This window comes from Pterocles gutturalis, unplaced genomic scaffold, assembly GCF_000699245.1.
Source record: "Pterocles gutturalis isolate BGI_N339 unplaced genomic scaffold, ASM69924v1 scaffold36217, whole genome shotgun sequence".
Lineage (NCBI taxonomy): Eukaryota > Metazoa > Chordata > Aves > Pterocliformes > Pteroclidae > Pterocles > Pterocles gutturalis.
In genome coordinates, this window is record NW_010111403.1 from 1 (window position 1) to 21,715 (window position 21,715).

The window sequence follows — 21,715 nt, forward strand, 5'->3', positions numbered from 1 at the left end:
GAACCCCAGCGCTCCAGGCCAAGGTGCGTGAGCGTGTTCCGAGCCCCGGTGCGGGTTCTGTCCCGTCTGCACTGTCCCGAGGGCTCCGGGTCACGCCGCTGGGCTCGGACGCTGACAACTTGTCACCAAAGAAGAGTGAACACAGAGGGAAAACTCAGGGATGAGATCTCTGTGCTTACAGAAAGATGGGTCAAAGAGCAGCAACAACGTTCAGAAGGGGGATGAGATCCAAAAGCTGTTTTTTGTTTATTCGAGGGGGTGTTCAGGGTTGAAAAGCCTTTCCCCCTTCCCATCTGTCTTGTTCCAGGCACATCTCCTACCCCCTCGCAACTCGCTGTTTCCCAGGAAGTTTCCTCGAGCGGCCGCATACAGCTCTGGTCCAACTACCTCAGCGTTCACTTGCATCCCAAGAGCATCTACGTCATCCGTCAGTACATGCACGATGGGTATGGCCTAGAGGGTTGGTTCAGCATCTCTTGTCCACAACAGGATCTTAGTTTTGCCTTGAAGGAAAATTAAGAGAGGATAGAATAAGCTTTTTTTTTTCTTTCCTCCTTTTTTTCTTAGGGAGTGTGGGTGTCTGGAAGCCTTTGGACAAGGTGAAAGCCTCCTGCGGGATCCCAGCTGCCTGGAGGAGCTGGAAGATCGGTTGCACTTCTATGTTGAAGAGTGCGATCATCTGCAGGTTTGGCAGCTCCATCCAAACTCTCCGTTCTTTCGAGCTTTCTGTTCAAGATTAAGCAGAATCTCAGATGCTGCCATCATTTTACACAGGGATTTCAAGTCCTCTGTGACCTACACAGTGGATTCTCTGGAGTTGGTGCCAAGGTGACAGAACTACTCTACGATGAGTATTTGGGAAAAGGAATCCTGACCTGGGGCTTGACTCCGGTCCTGAGTAACATGGGAGTAAGTAAACAATGGGAAAAAAACAAGAACAAGTGATGCTTTCTTGCTCAACCTGGATTAGACGACTTCTTGTTTGCATCTTTAAAATTCCAACGGTTGGATTTTCTTTCCCAGGATTATCAGAAGAATTTTTACAGACTGATGAACACAGCCCTGGGAATTGTCCATCTCTCCAGCCACAGCTCGCTCTTTTGCCCCCTGTCGCTCAGTGGGAGTCTAGGACTCAAGCCCCAACCTCCTGTGACATTTCCGTATATAAACTACGATGTATGTACTATGCCATGCTTTACCTAGAAACAACACCTAGCTCAGCTGGCTTTCAGCTTTACCACTTCCTAAAAGTGTTTTCTGCAGCTACATTTTTTTAGCAGTATTTTTTCATGCTAGCATTCTGCCAAGCAGAAAAGATTTTTTCCTGCTTTTTTACTGTTAGCAGAGACTTAACTGCCAACTTTTCATTCCCATAGTTTTTTCATACTCTTAAAAATATTAACACATTTCATTTTTTTGCAGTGTTTCAGCTGGTGTGCTGCTTTCAGTTTCAGCACTGAAAAAAATGCTTTACTGCATTATTCTCCATGGGTGGAGTACTTAACTCCAGCCTTGTCTGAGCACTAAGAAGCTGCGGACAAGAAAACTGGCAACAGATCATTTGCTAGCAAACAGCTCACCTCCTTATGCAAAACCTGAAATAACAGTTAAACACAACCTCTATAAAAGCACAATTTACAGTATGCTTAAGTTAAATACACAAAAATTGGCTCAGGTGCAGATGAATTTAACTTGTCCCATAACTCTTCCCTTTGCCTCCCTCCACAGGCATCACTTAACTACCACAGCAGTGCAATTTTGGCAGCAGCGCTCGATACCCTCACAGCTCCATACCGGCTCTGTGCCTCTCAGGGCTCCATGATGCACCTTGCTGATACACTCAACTTCTCAGGAAGAAAGGTAAGGGCAGTGACAACAGCAGCCTCGGATCCTTCCGGCTCTACATGAGCTACTGCTGTAGGCAAGAGCTGGTGTTCTGCTTTGCATCCGTACGTACGCAGGCAGTGTGTTCTAGACTGTGACTGGTCACCCCCTCTCCGAGTCGTAGGTTGTGGCTGCGTGGGCTTCTGTTCCCTTTCCTGCCCTACGCAGCTCCTCGCTCCCTGACACGTTATGCGCCTACCAGCAGGATGTGCCCTGGAAGCTTCTGTCTTCTTGTAGGGAACAAAGGGGCAGCCGCTGTTTTGCTCAGTCTGTCGTGCTACGAGGAATTTGCAAGGAAAGTTGCACCAGGTAATCGGCGTTTGAACTGCACGTTTCCCTTCAGAACTCTGGTACCCAAAACAGCAACGATTTCCTACAAAGGTCATCCCTAATCCTTCTGTTAGGAATGCCAGCTGAATGGAGAAAAAAAAAAAGTCTAGTGCTCTAGCCAGACAGGTTGGAAAGGACCTGAAAGATCACTGGTTGTATGCTACTCACTTTATAGCAAAAAAGCTAAAAAGCAGCTGAGTCACTGACAGTTCCAGTTGAGCCCCCTGGAAAACCATGAACGGGTTTTCTTTGTAGTGGTCGTCCAGGGAAGCAGCCCCCGTCTCCACTCCACACCTGCGAGAGCACCGAGCAGGTGCTGCATCATTACTTAGACACAGTGTTTCCTGGGGCACTCAGGTTGGTAACAGTTTTTTTTTTGTTTGTTTGTTTTTTTTATAACAGGGAACACTAACTGGAAGCTGAAGGTAGAGCAAGGTTTGGGTAACCTTATTCACCTTTGTCTTTGCAGCACATCCCACGTGCTGGAGCAGCCGTGTAGTACCCTACCTCCCTACCCGCAGTTTTTTTCTCCACTTCTGACCAGACAAGGCTTCCTCCTGGACAAACCTCCCAGTTATTCTTCAACAGGTAACATGTACCCCTTAAACTGACTTTGCAGCAGAAGGAGATCGCGGCGGGGGGCAGCAGGGTCTAACAGAGGTAAAATAATTACTACATAACCCCAACAACCCCACAACACTTTTGAGTGTTTGTCACGAAAAAAATAATAAGTATTGGGCACCTCTTCTGCTACAGAGAGTTCAAATAAAGCTTGAAGAAAACCCAGCCTGCTTCTGAAGCAGGGTAGGGAAACAAATTTTGATGGGTCTGTTTAACCAAACACGTTTTTCCCTGCAGCCGTTGAAAGCATCCCTGTCCTAGCAGCCCTGCAGTCTTCACCAGTTCTGTACACGCTTCTGTCCAGCTTATACAAGGATCTACGAAAGCTGAACATGCGGCGACTGCCCAGCTTCTTCACTGCTGGCGTTGAGCAGGGAGACTTCGAGGAGGCCTTAGAGGAGCTGAGGACTCTGTCCCAGTGCTATGAAACGGGGTTTGGAGCAGGTGACTCTGAAGATGAAGCAGATTCGGACTAACTCATCTTTATTACTAGAGATAGGGGGAGTAAGAGTATCTTTAAGATCACTTTCAAAATAAAGGGAATGGCTTTTAAAGATGGCCTGACTGCTGCTTTCTTTTAATTTCAGTAAAATCCTGGTAATGAAGGCTAGCTGAAGTTGTACAGCTACTTGCAGTTGTGTTGTAAAGGCGGAAAGCTGCTTTTTTTGGGGCTGGCTTTGTTTCCTTTTTTAAAAAAAAACTATTCAAAGTGAATTTGCTCTGACTGTTAGAGTAAGACCACACAATAAATACAGAATTCGGGTTGTAACTTTCCCACATACAATCAACACAAGGGGAAAACTTACCAAAAAAAATCACAAACAGACATCTTATGATACAACATTTACATGTTCTTTTCAAAGGCTGGTGGCCCCCACAGACTGAGGTCAGTGTCCACAACCATCACTTCTCTTGTTTCATTGCTGAAGCTCCTCCTGTAGGTTCTACAGGATGTTCTCACACTAACAACTTCCTTAATTCATTTGATTTTGATAAAGATGGAGAAGTGCAGCTTGGCAGAAGTGTAGCAGGAAAATGAACAATAACACCAAAAAGGTGCTATCTTAAGTACCTGTGCAAATATTCTTCCTTTATCCACAGCACCTGTCTAGCAGCAAACAACTCTCCTGCTTCAGTCAGTAGCTTATCAAGCCAGAAAAACCTTAGTCATCAGGTTCTTCCTCAGAAAGCAGAAGATCTTTATCTGACAGCTGGTCTGTGTTACTGGTACTAGTTGCATCCTCCTCATCCTCAGAGCTCCCATCGCAGGATGTATGGAACAGCTTCATCAGTTCTCTGAACCTGTGGGATACCTGAAGAACAAGGGAAATCCAAGATGACTCATCAGTAAAAGGTGGTACAAAATAGAAATTTCATATTATGAAGTTCATGGTGTTTGTGCTTTTACGTTAAAAAAAAAAAATCCACCATCACATTTTACACGAGATTCAGCCATAAAGGGAAAGAAAAATGAACGTGCACTGGGTTGTTCTGCTTTCTTTACAAGAATGGTTACATTCTGCTGACTTGTAGATAAAAACTGGCAGGTTGGGAAAATTCCAGGCTGGCTGTGATGTGAGGAGGGCTTAGAGACAAAACCCAAGAGATTCCTTGTATTTAAGTAGAAGACCCAAGCAGCAGTCACTGAAACAATTCTGGTACCAAATTTAAGGCTAGAATATCAACAGTAGTGTTGTAAGAAAAACCATGTGGCCATCAGGATTTTTGACTGAACAGATCAGGGTTTGTTTTGGCTTTTATTTGCAGTTGGGATTATTTTTCTCTGATGCAGCATCAAATTAAGTTTGGGACACAAATACGACAGCAAACCTCCCCTTTTCCTCCCTCTCCACCCCCGCTCCCTGCAGCAGCCGCATCTTTCCCACGCCAGCCCCTCACCTCACTCGCGGTCTTGTTGCCCAGCTTCTGTGAGATGGCATGGAAGGTTTCCAGATGGGCTCCCTTCTCCTGGCAGGTGGTAAGGATGACTCTGTCGGCCTCCCTGCAGAGCGGTACAATAGTTATTGAAGCAGCAAAACCAAGTGCTGACATACTTTAGCCACTGCAAGCCTGAGGGAGGGGGCAGAAGACATTAGAAAACAGGAATACAAAATGAAAATCAAGGATACTCTAAAATACGAAAGCTGAGGCTAAATGCACAAGGAATGTAAGATGCAGTTCAGGCAGACACACCTGGTCCAGAGCACAACTTTCTCCCCCGTCGAGCTGACTTTGCTGTTCTTCGCACACACAGTTGGTTCTGTGACTCGCTGCTGTTGCTGTTCCTCTTCCTTTTGGTCCAGGGAGGCAGTGACCCCTCTGCACTCCAGCTGCTCAGAATGCTGATGCACCTGGAAGCAGTTGGTTGCATTTGACTTTAATCTGCTCTCAGGAAAATTTCCAGTGCAACCCGTATCGTCAGCTTCCAAAATGCGATTATCGGGGGACTGTGAGCTGCAGCTCTTACCCAGTGTTGGCTTTCTACCCGGTGTTATCCAACCCTGCTTTGCTTCAGGTTTTCCTTCCAGAGGCAAAGGTGGTCCCCCAAGTTCTTTCACACCTAGTTTTGAAGCATGACCCAAGACAGCGAGCTTATCGGCTGGATCAGAATGAAGCCTCTCACGCTGACATAAACTCTTTCCAGAGGAGGAACAAGGTCCCGTTAAACCTTTTACTGCAGCAGAACGAGGAGACAGCAGCAGGTCTCTGCTCTGCCCAAGAGAAGCGTCTGCATTTCCTTGGTGTTGCTGGTTCGGTCCCTCACTCTCGCTTCCCACAGCGTAAGGGCAGTCTTTGGTTTCCTGAGGTAGTTTGAGAGCAGCTTTTTGTAGATGCGTCCATCTGGGGCCAGTGATGGAAGAGTCATTGTCCTTTGCAGTATTTGAAACAGCACTGACACCTGCTTCTTCAGCCTGATGATAAGGCAGTGCCACTTTTTCAGAAGATGTGTGTCTGCTGGAGGCAATCGTTTCTTCCAGGTGAGATCCTGATAAGAAACCCAAACAAGTTTAGACTAGCTGTCAGTAGGAAAAACTTCTGGAGGCTTTTTTGGAAGGGAATGCTCTGGATATATACATGTTTAGAGCACCCAGAGTGGACAATCACAAGGAAAAAAAAAAATCAGAAGTTCTCTTTATCTCAATGAATTTGTATTAGAAAGTCCTGTACCTATCTGCACTTGTGTGAAGTTTGGAGATGAATGATACACCTGTCTGTACACAAGACTTTCACGTACCTGCAGCCAGAGAGTCCGCTTTCCTGGACGCAGTTTTTGTTCTGCTCTGGACATCCTCTCCCTCCTCTCTGTTCTCCAGGCTTTCTTCTGCAGGTTCCTTAGACACTCCAGAATCCTTCCCTTCAGGCCGAGGACTTGACTCTTGCTGAACAAGGCTTGAAGTCAGTTCTTGAGAATCTTTATTTTTATAAAATCTGTTTTCACATACCTGCAGATCAATATAGAGGCATACAATCACAAACGTAACGTATCAGCCCAAACCCAACACCTCGGCCGTTGTTTCCAAAGTGTTCCCTGACCCCAACAACGGCTTCAGCTTGGCAATAGGTTTGCATTTAGAAAGCTGACTCTTTCATTATTATTATGAACAGACACCGTTCTTTTGACATAGTGGCCACACAAGCATCTTCCACCAAAAAAGCTTGTTCTTCACTCAAAACAATATAAAAATTCACACTATTAAGCACAGCAACAAGGGGCAGTAGATGGCAGGGGAAGGCCAGGTGGTGCAGTCAGAGCTCCAAAGAGCGAGACGCTCCTGGTCATCTTTTGATTTATTTTCTTCCTCAACACGTTATTTTGGAGACACGAGGCCCAAGGCTGGACAGATCATCACAATGGGGGGGGGAGGGTCGCTCTCGGCAGGACTCTGCTTTCCACTCCCCACTCGAAAGACTCGGCCTATCAACTAACCTTACTACTACAATGGCTGCAGGTCCTCCTTTTGCTTTTCTTTAGCTTGAGATCGCTACTCCCTTCGTGGCAGGAACATGAACATTCCTTCATCCCATCTACCCACTCGACCTCCTGGAAACAGACATACTCCAGCTGACAAACGTGCACGGCACAGAGACGACAGTCGGGGGAAGGTGACCCCAGAGGGAGCCAGGAAAGGCCGAGCGGCACTCTGTGCACTCTCGGAAAAATAAAACAATTATGTGCTAGCAAGCAAAGCACAATGGAAACATTTCGATCCCCTTTCTTCAGATCTTTTTAGGCTGTTGTCATGTCTCTAAGACACGCATCTGCTCAGAGTCCAGATCTGCAGTCTATGCCCCAGGCCCACCTTGTCATTGCTCTGGCTTCCCATCTCTTTCCGCTTCTTATTTTTTGAGGCTGCATGCATCTTGGGTGGTTCGTCATCTTCTTCCACATCTGGCAAAGACACCTCTTCAAACCCATCAAACTGCAAAACAAAAACCACACAAAAACTACTCTATCGTGATAGCTCTTCAGCAGACCGAACTTCATCTTCCCCATGAATTTCTGAATATTTAACCCAGTTCCAGGACATAGCAAGTTCAACGATGTTAGAAGAGACATAAATGCTGTACAAAAAAATGGGTAAAGTTTGCTTCAGTCCCCCCAACAGCTATCCCACCCTGCTGCTTCCCTCATCTGGAAATCAGCCTCAACCCAAGTCCTTCAAGTTCAAACACGTCTATCTCTGGTTTTCTCTTTTCTGGTCTTGGGGAAACGATTGCTCCACCTCATATTCCTTCTCTTCTGTCCAGTTGATCTCCTCAAAATCTCCCATTCGGCTGGCTGAGGGCCGTAAGTGATCAAAGAAAACAGAGAACTCATCCTGCAAGTGGTCGTGTCCTTTCAAGAGTTGCCACATTTGGGTCTTCAGCTGAAAGAGAGAAATCCAGAAAAAATTAGCGTTTCATTCCATGTCACCACATTCTTCTGAGAAGGATTTCTCAAAGCAGATGGAACATCAAGGCTCATTAGACCCCCAACCTAGAAGTTTACGCTTGTGTTGGTACTACTTCATGAATATTGAGATCATTCCACACCCACCCATCAAATTAGCACAGAAATATTTCTCTAAAATTCTAGGCAGACTCTGTAGGAGGCACTAAGCTAAAATTTCACCTGCAAGGTGATAAAAGCAAGGTGGGGGTAGGAGAGAGGAGACTCACACAGGCCAGATCACTGAAAGCCTCCTGAAGAGGCAGCTTCAATTCTCCACCACACCCCACAGAGGGAGATTGCACTCACTAAACTCTTGTGGTCTCAAAGAGCAGCACACGGGAACAGGGAAGCAGGACACTTGCATTCTCAGGGTTTTTGAGTGAAAGGAGATACCTGGATGCCTGATTACCTCTGCAATCTCTTGGGGGAGACAGTCTGCACAGCTCTGCAGAACTTTGATGATCTTTTGATGGTGGGCAGGATTTTCAGCAAAACAAATCTCCAGCTGCCTGAGGAACTTCCGGCTTTTTTCAAATGCTTGCTGCTCTTCAAACTGACCAAAAGAAAAAGATCCACCCTTCATGTTCATGAATATATTTCCAAGCATCTCTGGTCGGTTTAAGTAAGCTATAAAATGCCTGTCTTGCTACTTATTTTCCATTTGTATTGACACCCATTTCAAAACTGGGAAGAGGTGGAGGAAGAGAAACAAGACTTTGTATCATCAATGCTTACATGAGCTATAAAGTTTTGTTTCAACTACATGCACATAAGATGGGAAAATCCAGAAAGAATGTAACAAGAAGTGGGGGGCCGATTTGTGAGACAAGGGAACCATTCCACTTGCTGGATCTGCACGTTGTCTCTGCAGTCAGGTTCTGCGGTGTAACTGGGAAAGGCCAGTTCTCCACAGTAATACTTACTATGAGCCTTAAAACAAACACTAGACTTTTCAATTCTGATTAACAAAACAGCAAGGTAAGCGAATGATTTACCAGCTGTCCACGTTTCTTGCCCCAGGAAGAATTCCTTATTCTTTCACTCCCACAAGCATTCACATTGTCTGCTTAAAATTTAGTTTCCTTCTTTCATTCTACCTACCAGCCCGCACTCCAGAGCTTGTTCTGGTAAAAGAAAGGCAGCAAAGTCTGTGAGCAACTGTGGCCAGTCATGCAACAGTTTCTGTAAAGCGGAATAGAGATCCACAGCTGTTTGGTTGTCCGTGCTGATCTCAAATTCGTAGATAACACGAAGAAAGTCTTCATACTTTCCAGGAACATGCTGCAAGGCTTCACGCACCTGGAAAGAGCAACAGACCTTTACAGGACTCTGTAACATCCAGGAAGAAAGCAAGTTAATTTAGTAATCTTTGACCTCTTGCTACTCAGAATTTACATGGTGCTTCCAGTTTTGTTGAGCCAACCGAGTCTCTTCCTTAAAGGTAAATTTGAACAACTCACAAGAGAAAGGAACCAAATCCAAGACTAGGAAATTGTGAAGTTAAGAGAGGGCTGGTGCTGTGGATTGACTGCAGCCAGCAGCGAAGCACCCCCACAGCCATGCGCTCACTCCCCACCTCCCTCATGCAGGACAGGGGAGGGACGAGGAAAAGAAAAAGCAAGAAAACTCATAGGTTGACAGTTTAATAAGTAAAGGATCACCACATGGAATGCTGTAAAGAAAAATAACTCCACCCCAGGCGTGAGGTGGGTTAGAGGACTCAAAGTGCCCGATGTTCCTGTTTCTGGGCCACACACTGGTCTGGCTTACCCTGGTGAGATAAGCTTGTGCAAACGCCAGATCCTTCTGCTCCCGCAGGGGATCTCTCTCCAGGATGTCTTCATCATACAAGAGGAGCAGCTTAGATGTATCTTTGCTAGCACGAGCCCGTCCCCTCTTATTTCTGGTTCTGTGGGAGCTCCTGCTCTTCCCCGGGGCTTTCATGTTTTCTCCTGCGAAGAAGCACAAAGCAAGTTGTACAGGTGCTTTTCGTACATTCCCTGGGCTGGCTGACAACTACTCTTCTAGATCAATATTGCAATAGAAAAGGAGGTTTTCAGAGTTAGTGATGGGTTAACTGTTCACCCTCTCCTTTCCAGATGGAAAAGAATCACTAGGCTCAGATACGCGAAATTAAATTAAACCCAGAGACAGTTTCCCCGTGGTTTTGCTTTTCACACATGCTCTGTGTCAAAAGAAACCCACAGAACTTACCTGCTGGCATTCTGTGGGCTTCCACCTGCGGAGCAGTTTTTGTCAATGTGAAGGCAGATTTAGGTTCCTCCAATACATCTCCACATATTTCATCATCTTTCTGTAAACTCTCTATTCCTTCCCCTTCCTCCTCTTCCTCTTCCTCAGGCTCAGAGTTCTCTTCCTGGGAATTCTCTTCTTCAGAATCTCCTTCTTGGCTTAAACGTCTTTCTGTTGCAAGCCAAGTAAGTTTTTCCATTGTCTCCTTAGAAAGCAACAACAAAAAACCTAACATTGTTTTCTCTTAGTGACTGTTTTAATGTCATTCAGCAACTAGCTCACTACACCATAATTCTAACACTCAATTTCACAGATCAACACCTGACCAACTAGAGGATTCTACTGAAGGGACAGAATTCAACAACAACCACAACAGCCTACTTTTGTATCACACACAAAATCAAACTGCAGAATCTGCCTTAAGTTAGACAGGATTCCTTAGTGATCATCTTAGTTTTTAGGGTGTTTCAGGACACCGATATTTGTCATTAGCAAGTTTTTTAAAGTTTTGTTTGCTTTTACCTGAAGTTCTGGCACTGAAAGAATAGATTCTTCTGAGGCTGATGACATTTCTTCATCCTCATCTTGTGTAAAATCGTCAAAGTCATCTTCTTCCTCTTCTTCTTGTCCTTCTCTCTCTCCTCCAGCTTCAGGGCCAGCTGGTGTCCCAACAGACTGGCCATCTATACTGGACGAATCCTCTGGTCTTCCTAGGGGACTACTAAATTCTGCCTCAACATCTGCTGTGTACGAAAGATTCTTTGGAGACTCACTGCTTACTTGTGGTCCAGCAACAACACCTGCATCCATCTGCTGTTCATCGCGGGGAGATGACTGCAAAGCCCGTTGTTCTTCTTCTCCCTTCCCATCACATGGAGCACGCTCCTTTTTCATTTCTTTCAGGTCATTTGAATAGGAACATGCAGCCTCCACGTTCAGCTCCTGGCCAAGATCCAGCACGAACTCCTCCTTCACTTCAGCACATAAAAGATCCCTCTTCTGTACTGGATTTACTTCCTTGCTAGCATCGTTTGAACCCTCAGCCTCAATTTTCACCGTTTCATCTGAATGAGGCAAAAGGTCCACAGACAATGGCTCTGAAGCGTTCTTGTCTCCTTCTACCACTGTCCAGCTGCAGCAGTCACTTGTGTTTACCTTTTCCTGACTGCCGATATTTGAAGAGGCAGGATTTGTACTACGCTCCTTTTTCGGGGAGACAGCAGAGCATGAAACGTACAGCTCTGGGGGTTCAACCTTGGGCTCCACTGCGGGATACGTATTAGTGTTGTTTCCAGCAGGGCAGGAAGGAACCAGATTCACCTGCTCTTCATTTTCACCAACAGAAGATGCAGAAAGACCAACAGGGTTCGGAGAGACTATCAACGAAGGGATTGAAGAAGTCACTAGAGGCTGATTTAAGGGACACGGGAAAGTAGATGGATTTACCAGTAAGGTTGTAACGGGAATAGCCTGGGTGCCTCTGCCAACTGCTGTATTTATGGGCTGAATCACGTTGCAACCATTGCCTATATTAACCACCTTTACTGTGGTAGCAGGTACAGTAAGGATGACAGGAGATGGCTGAATCAAAGGTGAAGCCTTTATCAGCGGGGCAGATTTTGTCCCTTTTTTCTTTTGGTATCCCTTACGAACACAAGGTTTGCGTATTTTTGCTCCGGCCAGAGCTGGGAACATCAGTTTGGTCTGAAAAGTTACTGGATTTGAGGACACTGGAGACGGTGGTACAGCAGCTGAGAAAGCTTGTCTGGAGTCCGAATGCGAAGTGGGGAGCACATTCTGAACTTCCAAGCCATCCCCACTTCCTACCACTGCCGGAACGTTCAAAGGCTGCACTCCTGGCACTGTCTGCATAACTGCAGCTGGCTGGATTAACTGAGGAATCTGAACCATAACTTTGCTGGGAGGAGCTTCCGACTGGGACAACTTCACAGTTTTCTGGATGTTGATAGTGTTGGAACTGGGCTGCAGACAAGGACTCAGCTGAATGAGGACAGGCTTCACAGCTGAAGATCTCTGCTTCCTCCGTGCTCTCCTGGAGAATCGCTTGGCCATGGGCTTTAAGGTCAGTACTAGTCCCTTTGGTATGAGTAGAGGGTATTTTTCATCGTATTCTGTGTCTGAAGTTTCCTTTGCTGTCCCCAAAAAGACAGATTCTGCATCAGGTGAACCAGGCACCTCCCTGGCATCTTCTGCTAATTGCTTCAGTTCCCGCTGAATGGAGGGCAAGCTTGCCTAAAGGAAAAGAGTTGATTAGTCCAGTCCATGGGCCACTTTCCTCTGTTACCACCTTCAAACAGTACCACAGAAGGCAACAGACAGCAATTTGCTTCTAAAAGTAAAGCTTTTCTTATTTACTTTATACTACTGCATACTACTTTAGATTCACTATATATTGCTTTATATTCTTCTACTCCAAATCCTTCAAAAGAACCTGAGAGCCTGAAAGAATCAACAGAACCAAACTGCCTGATAAAGGTTCCTTTAGTACACACAAGATCTGGTGGGAAGGAAACTTCACTGTAACAATGAATAGATGAATACCAGAAACTACCTTTAGCCAGAATGGCAGGCGATGTTCTTCCCTCTCCACGGGTGGCTTCCACTCATTAGGCTGGATTTCCTCGCAGCACTTGAACAGGATGGGCAACTGTTTTGTCTTTTTATAATACTACGTGGAGACAGGAGAGAATGCAAGACAAGATGACTGTGGTCAAAACACCTGCCCAGTAACTGCTGGGAAACATCTGTATGAATGCGTCAGGATTACTGAAGCCACAGTTGTACTAGAACTGTCTGCAAGTGCTGGGCTCTAAGGAGTCAAAATAGTAATACAAATACTTGCACAGTACAGAGGATGGGGCCTTTTTGAAGAAACCCTCATTGCTAACAAAAAGATGACATTCTCTTTAAAGAAAGTGTCAGCACATCTACAAAAAGATCCTTGGAACAAACAGCACATGTCTGTATAACTCGTACAACAAACCCCAACCAGACAGACAAATCTGACAGATACCAAACCATAATCTGAATGCATCACTTACTCTGATGATGTTATCAGGAGCTCGATTCATATTGAGATTCTTGATTCGTACTGTTAGCTGGTGGGCAGTTTTTGTTGGCAAGAGATACTTGCTGATCAAAGGCTTTGGAAACTCTGTCCCTTCAAAATGTTTCAAACCTAAAGCTAATAAACTGAAGAAGGAAGGAAGGAGGGGAAGGGGGGAAAAAAAAGATAACAAGTCTTTTAGACAGTACGGCAGATTGCTGTTTGGCTGTGCTGTTGCACAATACACAGCCCAAAAGTTTGCATCCTAGAAATTCTCCTTAACAAAGAAGTCTCATCTGTATGCATTTTGTTCAATAATTCTAAGCACATACTTGTCCTCTGCCTTGGTGAAGACAGTCTTGTCCTGGGGAGGGTTTGCTTTTAAGGAACATACTGGCAGTAACTCTGGATACATAAAGACTCTCCTTGTTGCCAAAATCCACGCCACTTGCTTTGGCAAACATGGAAATTCATTGGCTGTGAAAAGAATAGGCAGATAAAGACAGAGGTACATGGGGCCAAATAACATCTTTCACAACTGACTTCTTTAAAACACTGTTTCTTTTACTCCCTTCACTGTAAAAAGAGATACTTTCTCCCTGGTTTTAAGAATTTCCATATTTCCTAGTTTTTGCCCTTAAGTTTACATCAGCAAAAGGTTAAGTTTACTACCCCCTTACATCTTTTCTGTTGCTCTACAATGAAAAAGCACTTTGAAAAAGCTCTTTTTTATTTCAAGTGTGTTCACTCTCTAGGTAGCAGAAAAATCATAAACCAAATATTTTAAACCAACAGTTCGGAGCTTTTTTGCTTAAATACTCCAATGAAGGGAATATTTCCTTGATGTGTGTTAACCCACACATTTGGAACAATTATTTCCAGTTTCATAGTTTCTTGATGAACTTCTGCAGCTCAAAACATCATCTGCAGAACAATAAATGCCAGGACTGATGCCGAAACAAAAGTCAACAGCCCATATAGCATGCTCTACTGTGTTGCAAGTTTAAGAAGCAAAAAGGCAGCCAATAAGGTGGATGGTTTTATCTAAAAATACCTCACAAAACTAAAAAAAAAATAATTTCATTCCAAACAGCAATCTGAACCGTATCTCGTCTGGAGAATGCATAGCATGAAATAACTCCCACGGTAAATGCTTTCCCACCTCCTGTTCCTTCACGTACATACCACTCTTCTTCACAGCTTTGCGAGGGCTCCAGTCAACTTGGACTTGGGCATGAAAATCTTCAATGAGCTGCAGTGCTCCCTTCAAGTTACAGGGCTGGAACATGGTTTGAAACTTGGGATTGAACGACTGACGGAGGAGCATAGAGCTTTGAGCAAAGTTACCAAGCTCACTCTGCAAAGTCACAAACAGAAAAAGATAAAAGAACACGCCTTCAATGGAAGGTAAAGAAAAAATACATGTAATGCAATAATGCAAAAAATAAACTGAGCGTGTTCATACAACATTATTCCCTTATTGAGTGGTACTCGCTCTCAATTTAATGGGATAAATTAAATAAATTAAGCTCTCTAAATATCTCCAGTGACCAGCAATCATTAAAATTCACATAGCTCTGATTTTAGACACCATCCTTACCAAAAACATCCTGGTAGTACTGGCCTCTGAACTTAAAGCAGGGTTGGCACTTGAGAGAAGATGGATTTGAGTCAGAAGCTGAACATGCTTGAAGAATAAAATCAGACAAATGGGTTTTTTCAGTGTATCAGAAATACAAGAAACTGGAAAGCATAAGTACAGAGGCACAAGAAATATCTCCTGAGCACCCCAAAAAAATCACATTCTGACCTCAGAAAACCATTGGCTTTCCCCGCCCCGTGCAGTATACAGACAATATTCATTAGGTCAGACCAGATAACATTTTATTACCTGCTGCATTTGCTGCTGGAGCCTCTTTCTTTGCATATTGTCCAGAACAAGGCTCTGGAGAGGCTTCTCGTTTTGAGGTTTTGATTTTTCTATCTCTTGTGGTGGCTTGATCAAGGACTTTTTCATTCTCAACTGCTCAAGTTGTTCCTTCACCGTCCGATGTTGTTCATTCAGTAAATTGGCCAGAGGTTCTTCAAATCTGTTTGAGACCAAAATATGCTGTCAGCCCTGTGCTACTTCAGTATAGACAGTATACTTCAAGTTGAAAAAACAGTTATTTATACAGCTGGCTTATACATAAAGTGCATACAGGCAATTCAAGAGAGCATATAAAGTTTCCCTGCTTTTAGCCTGTAGCTGGTTTAAGAATTGCTGCGCTCCCCTCTGGTACTGCTCATCCCAGAGGGAGCATCAAGAAATTCCAGCCTTCATTTTAGCTCCTTTCCCAAACAGATACAGCTTGATCTTGAGCTGATCTGCCCCATAAATGAGGAGACACCATTCATACCGCAGTTTCTGCAACTGGATAAATAAAGATGGATTATTACCCAGAAATAAATGCTTTAGACCCTCTCCTCTTCAAGCCACTGTTTCAACTATAACCCATAGCAAAAATAATCAAAAGCCAGTTTCCAAACAGTCGTTCCAGACCTAGGCCTCAGCTATCTCATGCAGACTTTTTCCTTCAAAAAGGCCACATTACACCTAAGCCATCTACTTAAAAGATAAGGTGACACCCTTGGTCAAACCAGCTCCACAAGTGTTTCTTGTCATCAAAAAAATATAACGGCAGTAAGATCACCATTCTGGAAGACCTTGACTGTTTTCAGCTATGACACGGAACAGCCAGCACCAATATTTCAGTGCAGCCACTCCTGCTGTCTCTTTCTTAATAGTTACATTTTCATTGTTGTGGTCATCTTTTTCAGATGCATCACAATCACCACAGTCAAAGGTGGCAGAGGGTCAAGTTAAGTGCTCAGTCTCATAAAAGTCTGCGCTTTCAAATCAGCAGCCTGTGCTGAAAAGGCATTATCTCTTCAGTGGACGGCACAGTACAGCCGCAGGTAACCACAGGCCTTTTATCCTAACAGAGTTGTCATTATTTTTTTCATTTTACGACCATAACCAACTGATCCTACCTAAGTGCTTGTGGTGTATTAAAATTTGGCCGTGACTCTGCAACATTATCTTCGTCTTCTGGACCTTCATCTTCCATGTTTGAGAAACCCATCTCGTCCTGAAACTGAGAGCAAATGTGTAGCAATGGTCAGGAATAGAAAGCTCCAGTAGTACATTCACCAGTAACTGGTTTTATCTGATAAAGCTCAGGATGATCCTCTCAGATCTGAGAAAGACCTATCACTTACTGTCTCAAACAGCTCCTCCATCAGTTCATTCACTTCCTTTTCTGCAAGTAAAATTAAAAAGAAGTATAAAGATTCCTTTTCCAAGAAACACTGAGCAATCCTGTTCAAGTCAGTATGCAGACTTCTAAAAATCAGCCTACACTGCAAAATCTTTGCAACAAAACACTTGCTTTTCAAAATTAATTACTAGTCCTAACAAGAAATGACGTGGGATTCCCAAAGGACTTACTGGTAATTCTCACTGCACGATCATTTCTGAAGTCTTCTGTATCTGGTTCATCCAGATCTTCCAGGAAGTTGTACTCAGGGTCATCATCATCATCTGCTTCATCTAGTACGAAGAATGTTTTGAAACATCATCACCCTGCCCCAAGACCCGTAGCCAGGAGCAGAAGCACCGAAACACAGAACTTCTGATTATGGTTGCCAGTTACTGCACGTGTTGGCTAGTAAGTATTTAGAAATGAGACACCTGAAGGTTAAAAACTAAACAAGGAAATGGCTGCAGCCAAGAACATCATGTGCAAACAGAAAGAAAAAGCTCCAAGATCTCAGTGTAACCCCCAATTCCAGTGAACAACAACAACTTGTCACATACCTTCATTCTCCACATCATCATTCATGAGTCCTCCGAGCCACCTTTTCCATTCTTCATCATCTGCCGTATTGGGATCATACATATCTGGCGTGATGTCCGGGGCTTGGAGCTCAGCCTCCAGCTGACCAAGAGGAACATCCTTCAGCGGTCTCTTGGATCGGGTTCGGAAGGCGATGAGGCTGTCTTCCAGGGACTGAAAGGTGAAGGAAAAGCACAATGGAATTACAGTGTCTCTGCTTTTTTTTTTTCTTTCATGTATGTTTTACTCTGCTTGTCCTCTTCACTATCTTTACACCCAAGCTTCCTCAGGTGTTAATACTAGCCTGCAAAACACAACAAAGTTGACAGGATATCTTTCAGAAGGAAAAATATTTTCCTTAGTTATGTAAATGTCATAGAATTATATTTAATTGTCAAAACAACAGCAGTGAGAGACTTACGAGCATAAATACAAAGCGTAGCTACAAGAAACTAAAAGTATACGTCACTAACACCGCTTTAATAACAGCTACCTCTATTCTCTCACAGACCTTGCATCCTACACACTACAGAGATTCAACTTATTTTTTCAAGTTATAAAAGGAGAGCGGAACATAGTAAAAGTAATAGCAAAGAACACCAGAAAGCTACCTCCTGTCTAACAAATTTTGTTCAAACTAAAGCCACACAATTATAGCATCCCCAAAACCAGTACCTGGTAAGAATCCATGCACACTGGGCTTGAAGCCAACTCTTCATCCACTGCGTGCAGCTTCTCCATGAACACGCTGTCTTTGTTTGGCTTTGGCTTAGGAGGTGGTGGAGGTCCCATGGGAACTACTTCAGCACTAATATGTCTAACAACAGGTGTAGTAACCTTCTCCATCTAATTAAAAAGGCCTTTGTGTTAAGAGGTTTTATTTAGAACATAAATTTCCAAGGACAGAATAAGACCAGAACCTAGCACAACAGAAATGAGAGAAATGCTGCATTCTTCATATTACACTCACTTTGATTTTCAGAAAGTACAAATACATTTACTATTCAAAAGACTTGCAGAAAAGGGACATTTGGAAGACTTGAGTATCAGTCTCAATGTTACTAGAGCCGATAAACCTAAACACTAGTAATTGTGGCACAAAACTCCCTTGCAAGTTTACCTCGCAGAGTGTCCCTCCCTCTTCATCAGATGATCGCCTTGTTCTAGAGCGTTTCGCTCCCCGTGGAGAAGAAGCAGTGCTCTCTACATCACTTTCCAGTAAACTCTATAGGGCAAAAGATGCAGAATGCAATCAAACCATCATGCCACAAAAAAACACTGCTTCAACTAATATTTCAGACTCCTATTTAGCCAAATTAATCCTAAAGCATTGAAGAAAGATTACTAGAAGGTCTGGGACAACCTAGACATTTTCATGTGTTGAAATAAAGAGAACATTCTACTGCCTGAAATACGCTGACAACTCCATGCTGAACAGAACAGATCTTTGTACAAGTTGCATTTACCTCTTCTGCAGTCTCATCTTCATCCTCATCCTCAGGCTGGTATTCTTCATCAGATGAATCATCTTCCTCAAGAGGAATGTCCACAAACTGAGGAGGCTACAACAGAACAGAAGAAAGGTGAAAACTTTTTACAGGCAAGATAAAGAGCTCCACTCCAACGGTGCACTATCAGATCGAAGATTTCTAGCTTCTCCACCCCTCCAAAAGACCCCTTGCTCAGCAGGTGCCTCTAGTATGGTCTCTGATTTCCCAGCAGTAGTTCACTTACCTTCACCTCATTTGCCTTCTTAATTGGAGAAATATTCCATGTTGGAATCACCTAGAGATAGCAAAAACACTTTAATTGTCTCTGAAAAGCACAGCATTGCACAGTTTAGACAATCTACTAAATCAAACGAGTAACTGAGCTCAAGGCCTCGTTCTCCAAAGTAGTCAAGGAACAACAGACTTCAAACAAATGCCTTCTAAACCGCCCACATGGTCTCTGCAGGCAACAGCTTCAGCACAACAGATACTGTCAATTCACAGCATTTTCCAACCCTGACCTGGTTCTATTCTGCTTGTCTAAAATGAATTCTTTTTTACATTGTTTTAACTTATTTTTTTCCATTTTAAGAATAAATAACGTAAAAGGACACTTTACACTTAGAAGACCCAACAATCAAAACCATTCGGGTAGGAAGAGGGTGCCATAATAAAAGCAGATGACGTACTTACCACTCCTTTTTCCACAACTTCCTTCAGTTTGGAACGAGTCATTTTGGGCTCCTAAGAGTTTAAAGCAAGACAATAGCAACCTATTCAGCTATTTTCCTTAACTGCAAACTTTTCCCCAGCAACTCCTTACTACAAGACTTTTCTCTTTTTTTAAATTAATTACCATTTAGACACAATCAGAGTGACATCAAAAATAACCCCTCATAATTCTGTTTCATCATATACACTCATACACAGACACTACTCATTTCAACCAGGTGGCAAATCTGGTAATGAAACGTATATTATGGCAGTACCCATTCTACCTGTTCTCTCCATACCACATCAACAGACCCGCAAGACAGACTGGTGAAGGTATCCTGCACTTGGAACAACTGAAAAAAAACAAACTTAAAAAGCTTTTTACTTACAAACAAAGGTATATCTTCTGTCTCACTGATGGCTGCTTTCATCATGGCAACCACATGCTCATTCGTGATCACTTCCTATAGGAACACACAAAAAATATCATTTACATTCCATTTATTAAAAATAAACAGACTTAAGGTTAAAATAAACCAGTTGGAAACATGCTGGAGAAATATTCAGTGTACAATATACTTTGTAATTATACTATAATACAAAAAGATTGTTCAGTGATCGGACAAGAAAATACTAAGCTTTTTTTTTTTTGCAGCTCCTTTCTAACTGGAAGTGAAACAGTGAGTTCACAGTCTACATCTCCACACCTGCAACCAGACGCACACATCATAGTTCCATTACTCCTGCTCCTGTTACTACAGTACAGTAAAACTGTAAGTAAGTGGAAGTCAGTGATCAATACCTACTAACAAAGCCAGGTCTGGGTACGTTATACATACACCACACAATCCTCTCTTTATAGCCTTTTATAGGAGAAGTGAGGACACGGGTGCCTACCAAGCCTTCCATGTTCATGAAATCAAGTGCTACTGTTAGTACCACACTTAAGTCTAGACTGCACTTTCTTAAAGAGCTGGGCACCTCTCCGTTCCCTGTCATAGTCCCAGGGCACTCACATGCAAGATGTTTCGCACATTGACAACTGTCAGGTTATGCTGTTTAGCTCCATCTTCTAAGGTGCGATCAAGGGTATCATCTAGCTTGATGTCACAAGACAAAGATCCTTCCTCCTCTTGACTTCTCCCTTCTCTTTTCCGCTTGGTTGCCTTCCTCCTCCTCTTCCGTCTTTCAATGTCCTCTCCATCGTGCTCCTCTGAAAATGAATAAAAATGGAATCTAACAATTCAGATACTTCACATCCAGCACATTCTGACAGTATGAGCTTAAAAAAAAAAAAAAGAGTTCTCCAGATACTGAAGTGGCAGCAGCTTTCCAACAGCTGATAAGGAAATCACCCAAACGGAAATGGTCATGAGAACTAGAAACAGTCTTTTGAATAATGGATTCAAATTCCCCAGTACCTGAGTGAGTCACATTAGCCAAGTAAATAAAAGTTACGTATTTACTAGACTGATTTTACAGAATGGTCTCAGCAGCTTTTTTACGCCTTTTACAGAAGGAGATATTTTAAGTATGCCGCCAAGACCAAAACAGTTGCAAAACCCCAGGCACCATACAGCAAGAGCAGATTACAGTTTCCGGAACTTAAAATGTTTCCCAAGCACCACTGTTTTGCTGACTCAGGAAAACAAAAGAATCCTCACTTCCTCTGAAGGAAAGCAGTTCAGCTCCAGCAAGTTTCACTTAGATACTGTTAGTTTATTTAGCCACTGAATTATGGAGCACGGGATTAAAACTTAAAAAAACAACGCACCTAAAGAGCCCCTGCCATTGTGTACACAGTTCCAGAGTTCTGCATCTACTATATCAGGTCACAGGTCTGTTCCTCGCATAAAGCTTACCCAATAGAATAAACAGCCCCAAATCCTCATTTTCCTCATCAGTCTGCTGGGACCACTCACCTGCTCTGGTGTTCTTCAGTGGCTTCATCACGGTAGGATTTCTAACAGCCAGCTGCAAAGAACTTCTCCCTGGAGACTCCTGCGCTGCAGACTGGTTTTCAGTCAGATACGGATCTCTTTGTGAGTTTACTTCCACCTCTGTGCAGAGCTTAGGCGCTTTCCCTGTTGACAGTACACGCTAAGTTGCAGTCAGGTATGCCATACGGACACAGCTGAGCAAGGTTAAGAGGCTGCTGCAATTACAAAAGCTTATCGTGACTCATTCAAATCTGTTAAATCAACCACGCAAGTCTAGCCCAGCCTGTGAGAGGGATCCAGGTACACTGAACACGCAGCAGCAGTCCCATCCTGCTGGAAACAAACCCAGGCGAGGAAATCCCACCTCCAGGTATTTCATCCTTGCTCCCTTCACTGCCTTGCACAGCTACACTCAAAACCCTAAACGATGCAATCGCAAAAAAACGATGATCTGTTTAAAACACGGTTGTGCACCCTGTTGTATAAAAGCAACTGCAGCAACAGAGACCAACTGCTGGGGCAGGCGCTGCTTCACCCAGCCGGGTCCCTCCGAGCTGGAACAGCACAGTGACTGTAGCCTTGGGACGACTCCTGCAGACACGCCG

General features: G+C 43.8%; 2 protein-coding genes across 2 annotated transcripts; one reads left to right on the plus strand and one right to left on the minus strand.

Annotated features, from left to right (window-relative positions):
* Positions 1-307: 307 nt before the first annotated feature.
* On the plus strand, positions 308-3,311 carry MSTO1 (misato 1, mitochondrial distribution and morphology regulator; the record flags this gene model as incomplete). The annotated part of the gene is made up of 9 exons (XM_010073725.1): positions 308-446; positions 568-685; positions 775-909; positions 1,024-1,176; positions 1,729-1,860; positions 2,009-2,193; positions 2,470-2,571; positions 2,684-2,802; positions 3,073-3,311. Coding segments are annotated over 9 exons (1,322 nt in total), but the record flags the coding sequence as incomplete, so codon positions are not given.
* A 687-nt stretch (positions 3,312-3,998) lies between these two features.
* Positions 3,999-21,066, minus strand: GON4L (gon-4-like (C. elegans)). The gene is made up of 30 exons (XM_010073724.1): positions 21,033-21,066; positions 20,187-20,383; positions 19,560-19,634; positions 19,150-19,200; positions 18,701-18,751; positions 18,433-18,528; positions 18,087-18,191; positions 17,642-17,812; positions 16,948-17,140; positions 16,579-16,680; positions 16,350-16,390; positions 16,122-16,225; positions 14,980-15,178; positions 14,689-14,775; positions 14,274-14,445; positions 13,421-13,565; positions 13,084-13,234; positions 12,594-12,710; positions 10,544-12,274; positions 9,983-10,226; positions 9,539-9,720; positions 8,870-9,067; positions 8,178-8,321; positions 7,560-7,703; positions 7,137-7,256; positions 6,764-6,877; positions 6,071-6,278; positions 5,029-5,821; positions 4,735-4,837; positions 3,999-4,148 (listed from the first exon to the last, which is right to left on the minus strand). Exons 3-30 carry the CDS (start codon positions 19,602-19,604, stop codon positions 3,999-4,001), a joined length of 5,961 nt encoding a protein of 1,986 aa, XP_010072026.1. The 5' UTR covers positions 19,605-19,634; positions 20,187-20,383; positions 21,033-21,066.
* Between the last annotated feature and the right edge of the window lie 649 nt (positions 21,067-21,715).

What these genes read in the sequence shown, in the direction of transcription:
- GON4L (XM_010073724.1), bottom strand. Translation starts at nt 19,604, where the DNA reads ATGATGAAAGCAGCCATCAGTGAGACAGAAGATATACCTTTGTTT. An exon ending in TGTGCATGGATTCTTACCAG is followed by an intron (nt 17,141 to 17,641) that starts GTACTGGTTTTG and finishes TTCACCTTTCAG; the next exon opens with TCCCTGGAAGACAGCCTCAT. An exon ending in CACAAGCTTATCTCACCAGG is followed by an intron (nt 9,068 to 9,538) that starts GTAAGCCAGACC and finishes TGCTCTTTCCAG; the next exon opens with GTGCGTGAAGCCTTGCAGCA.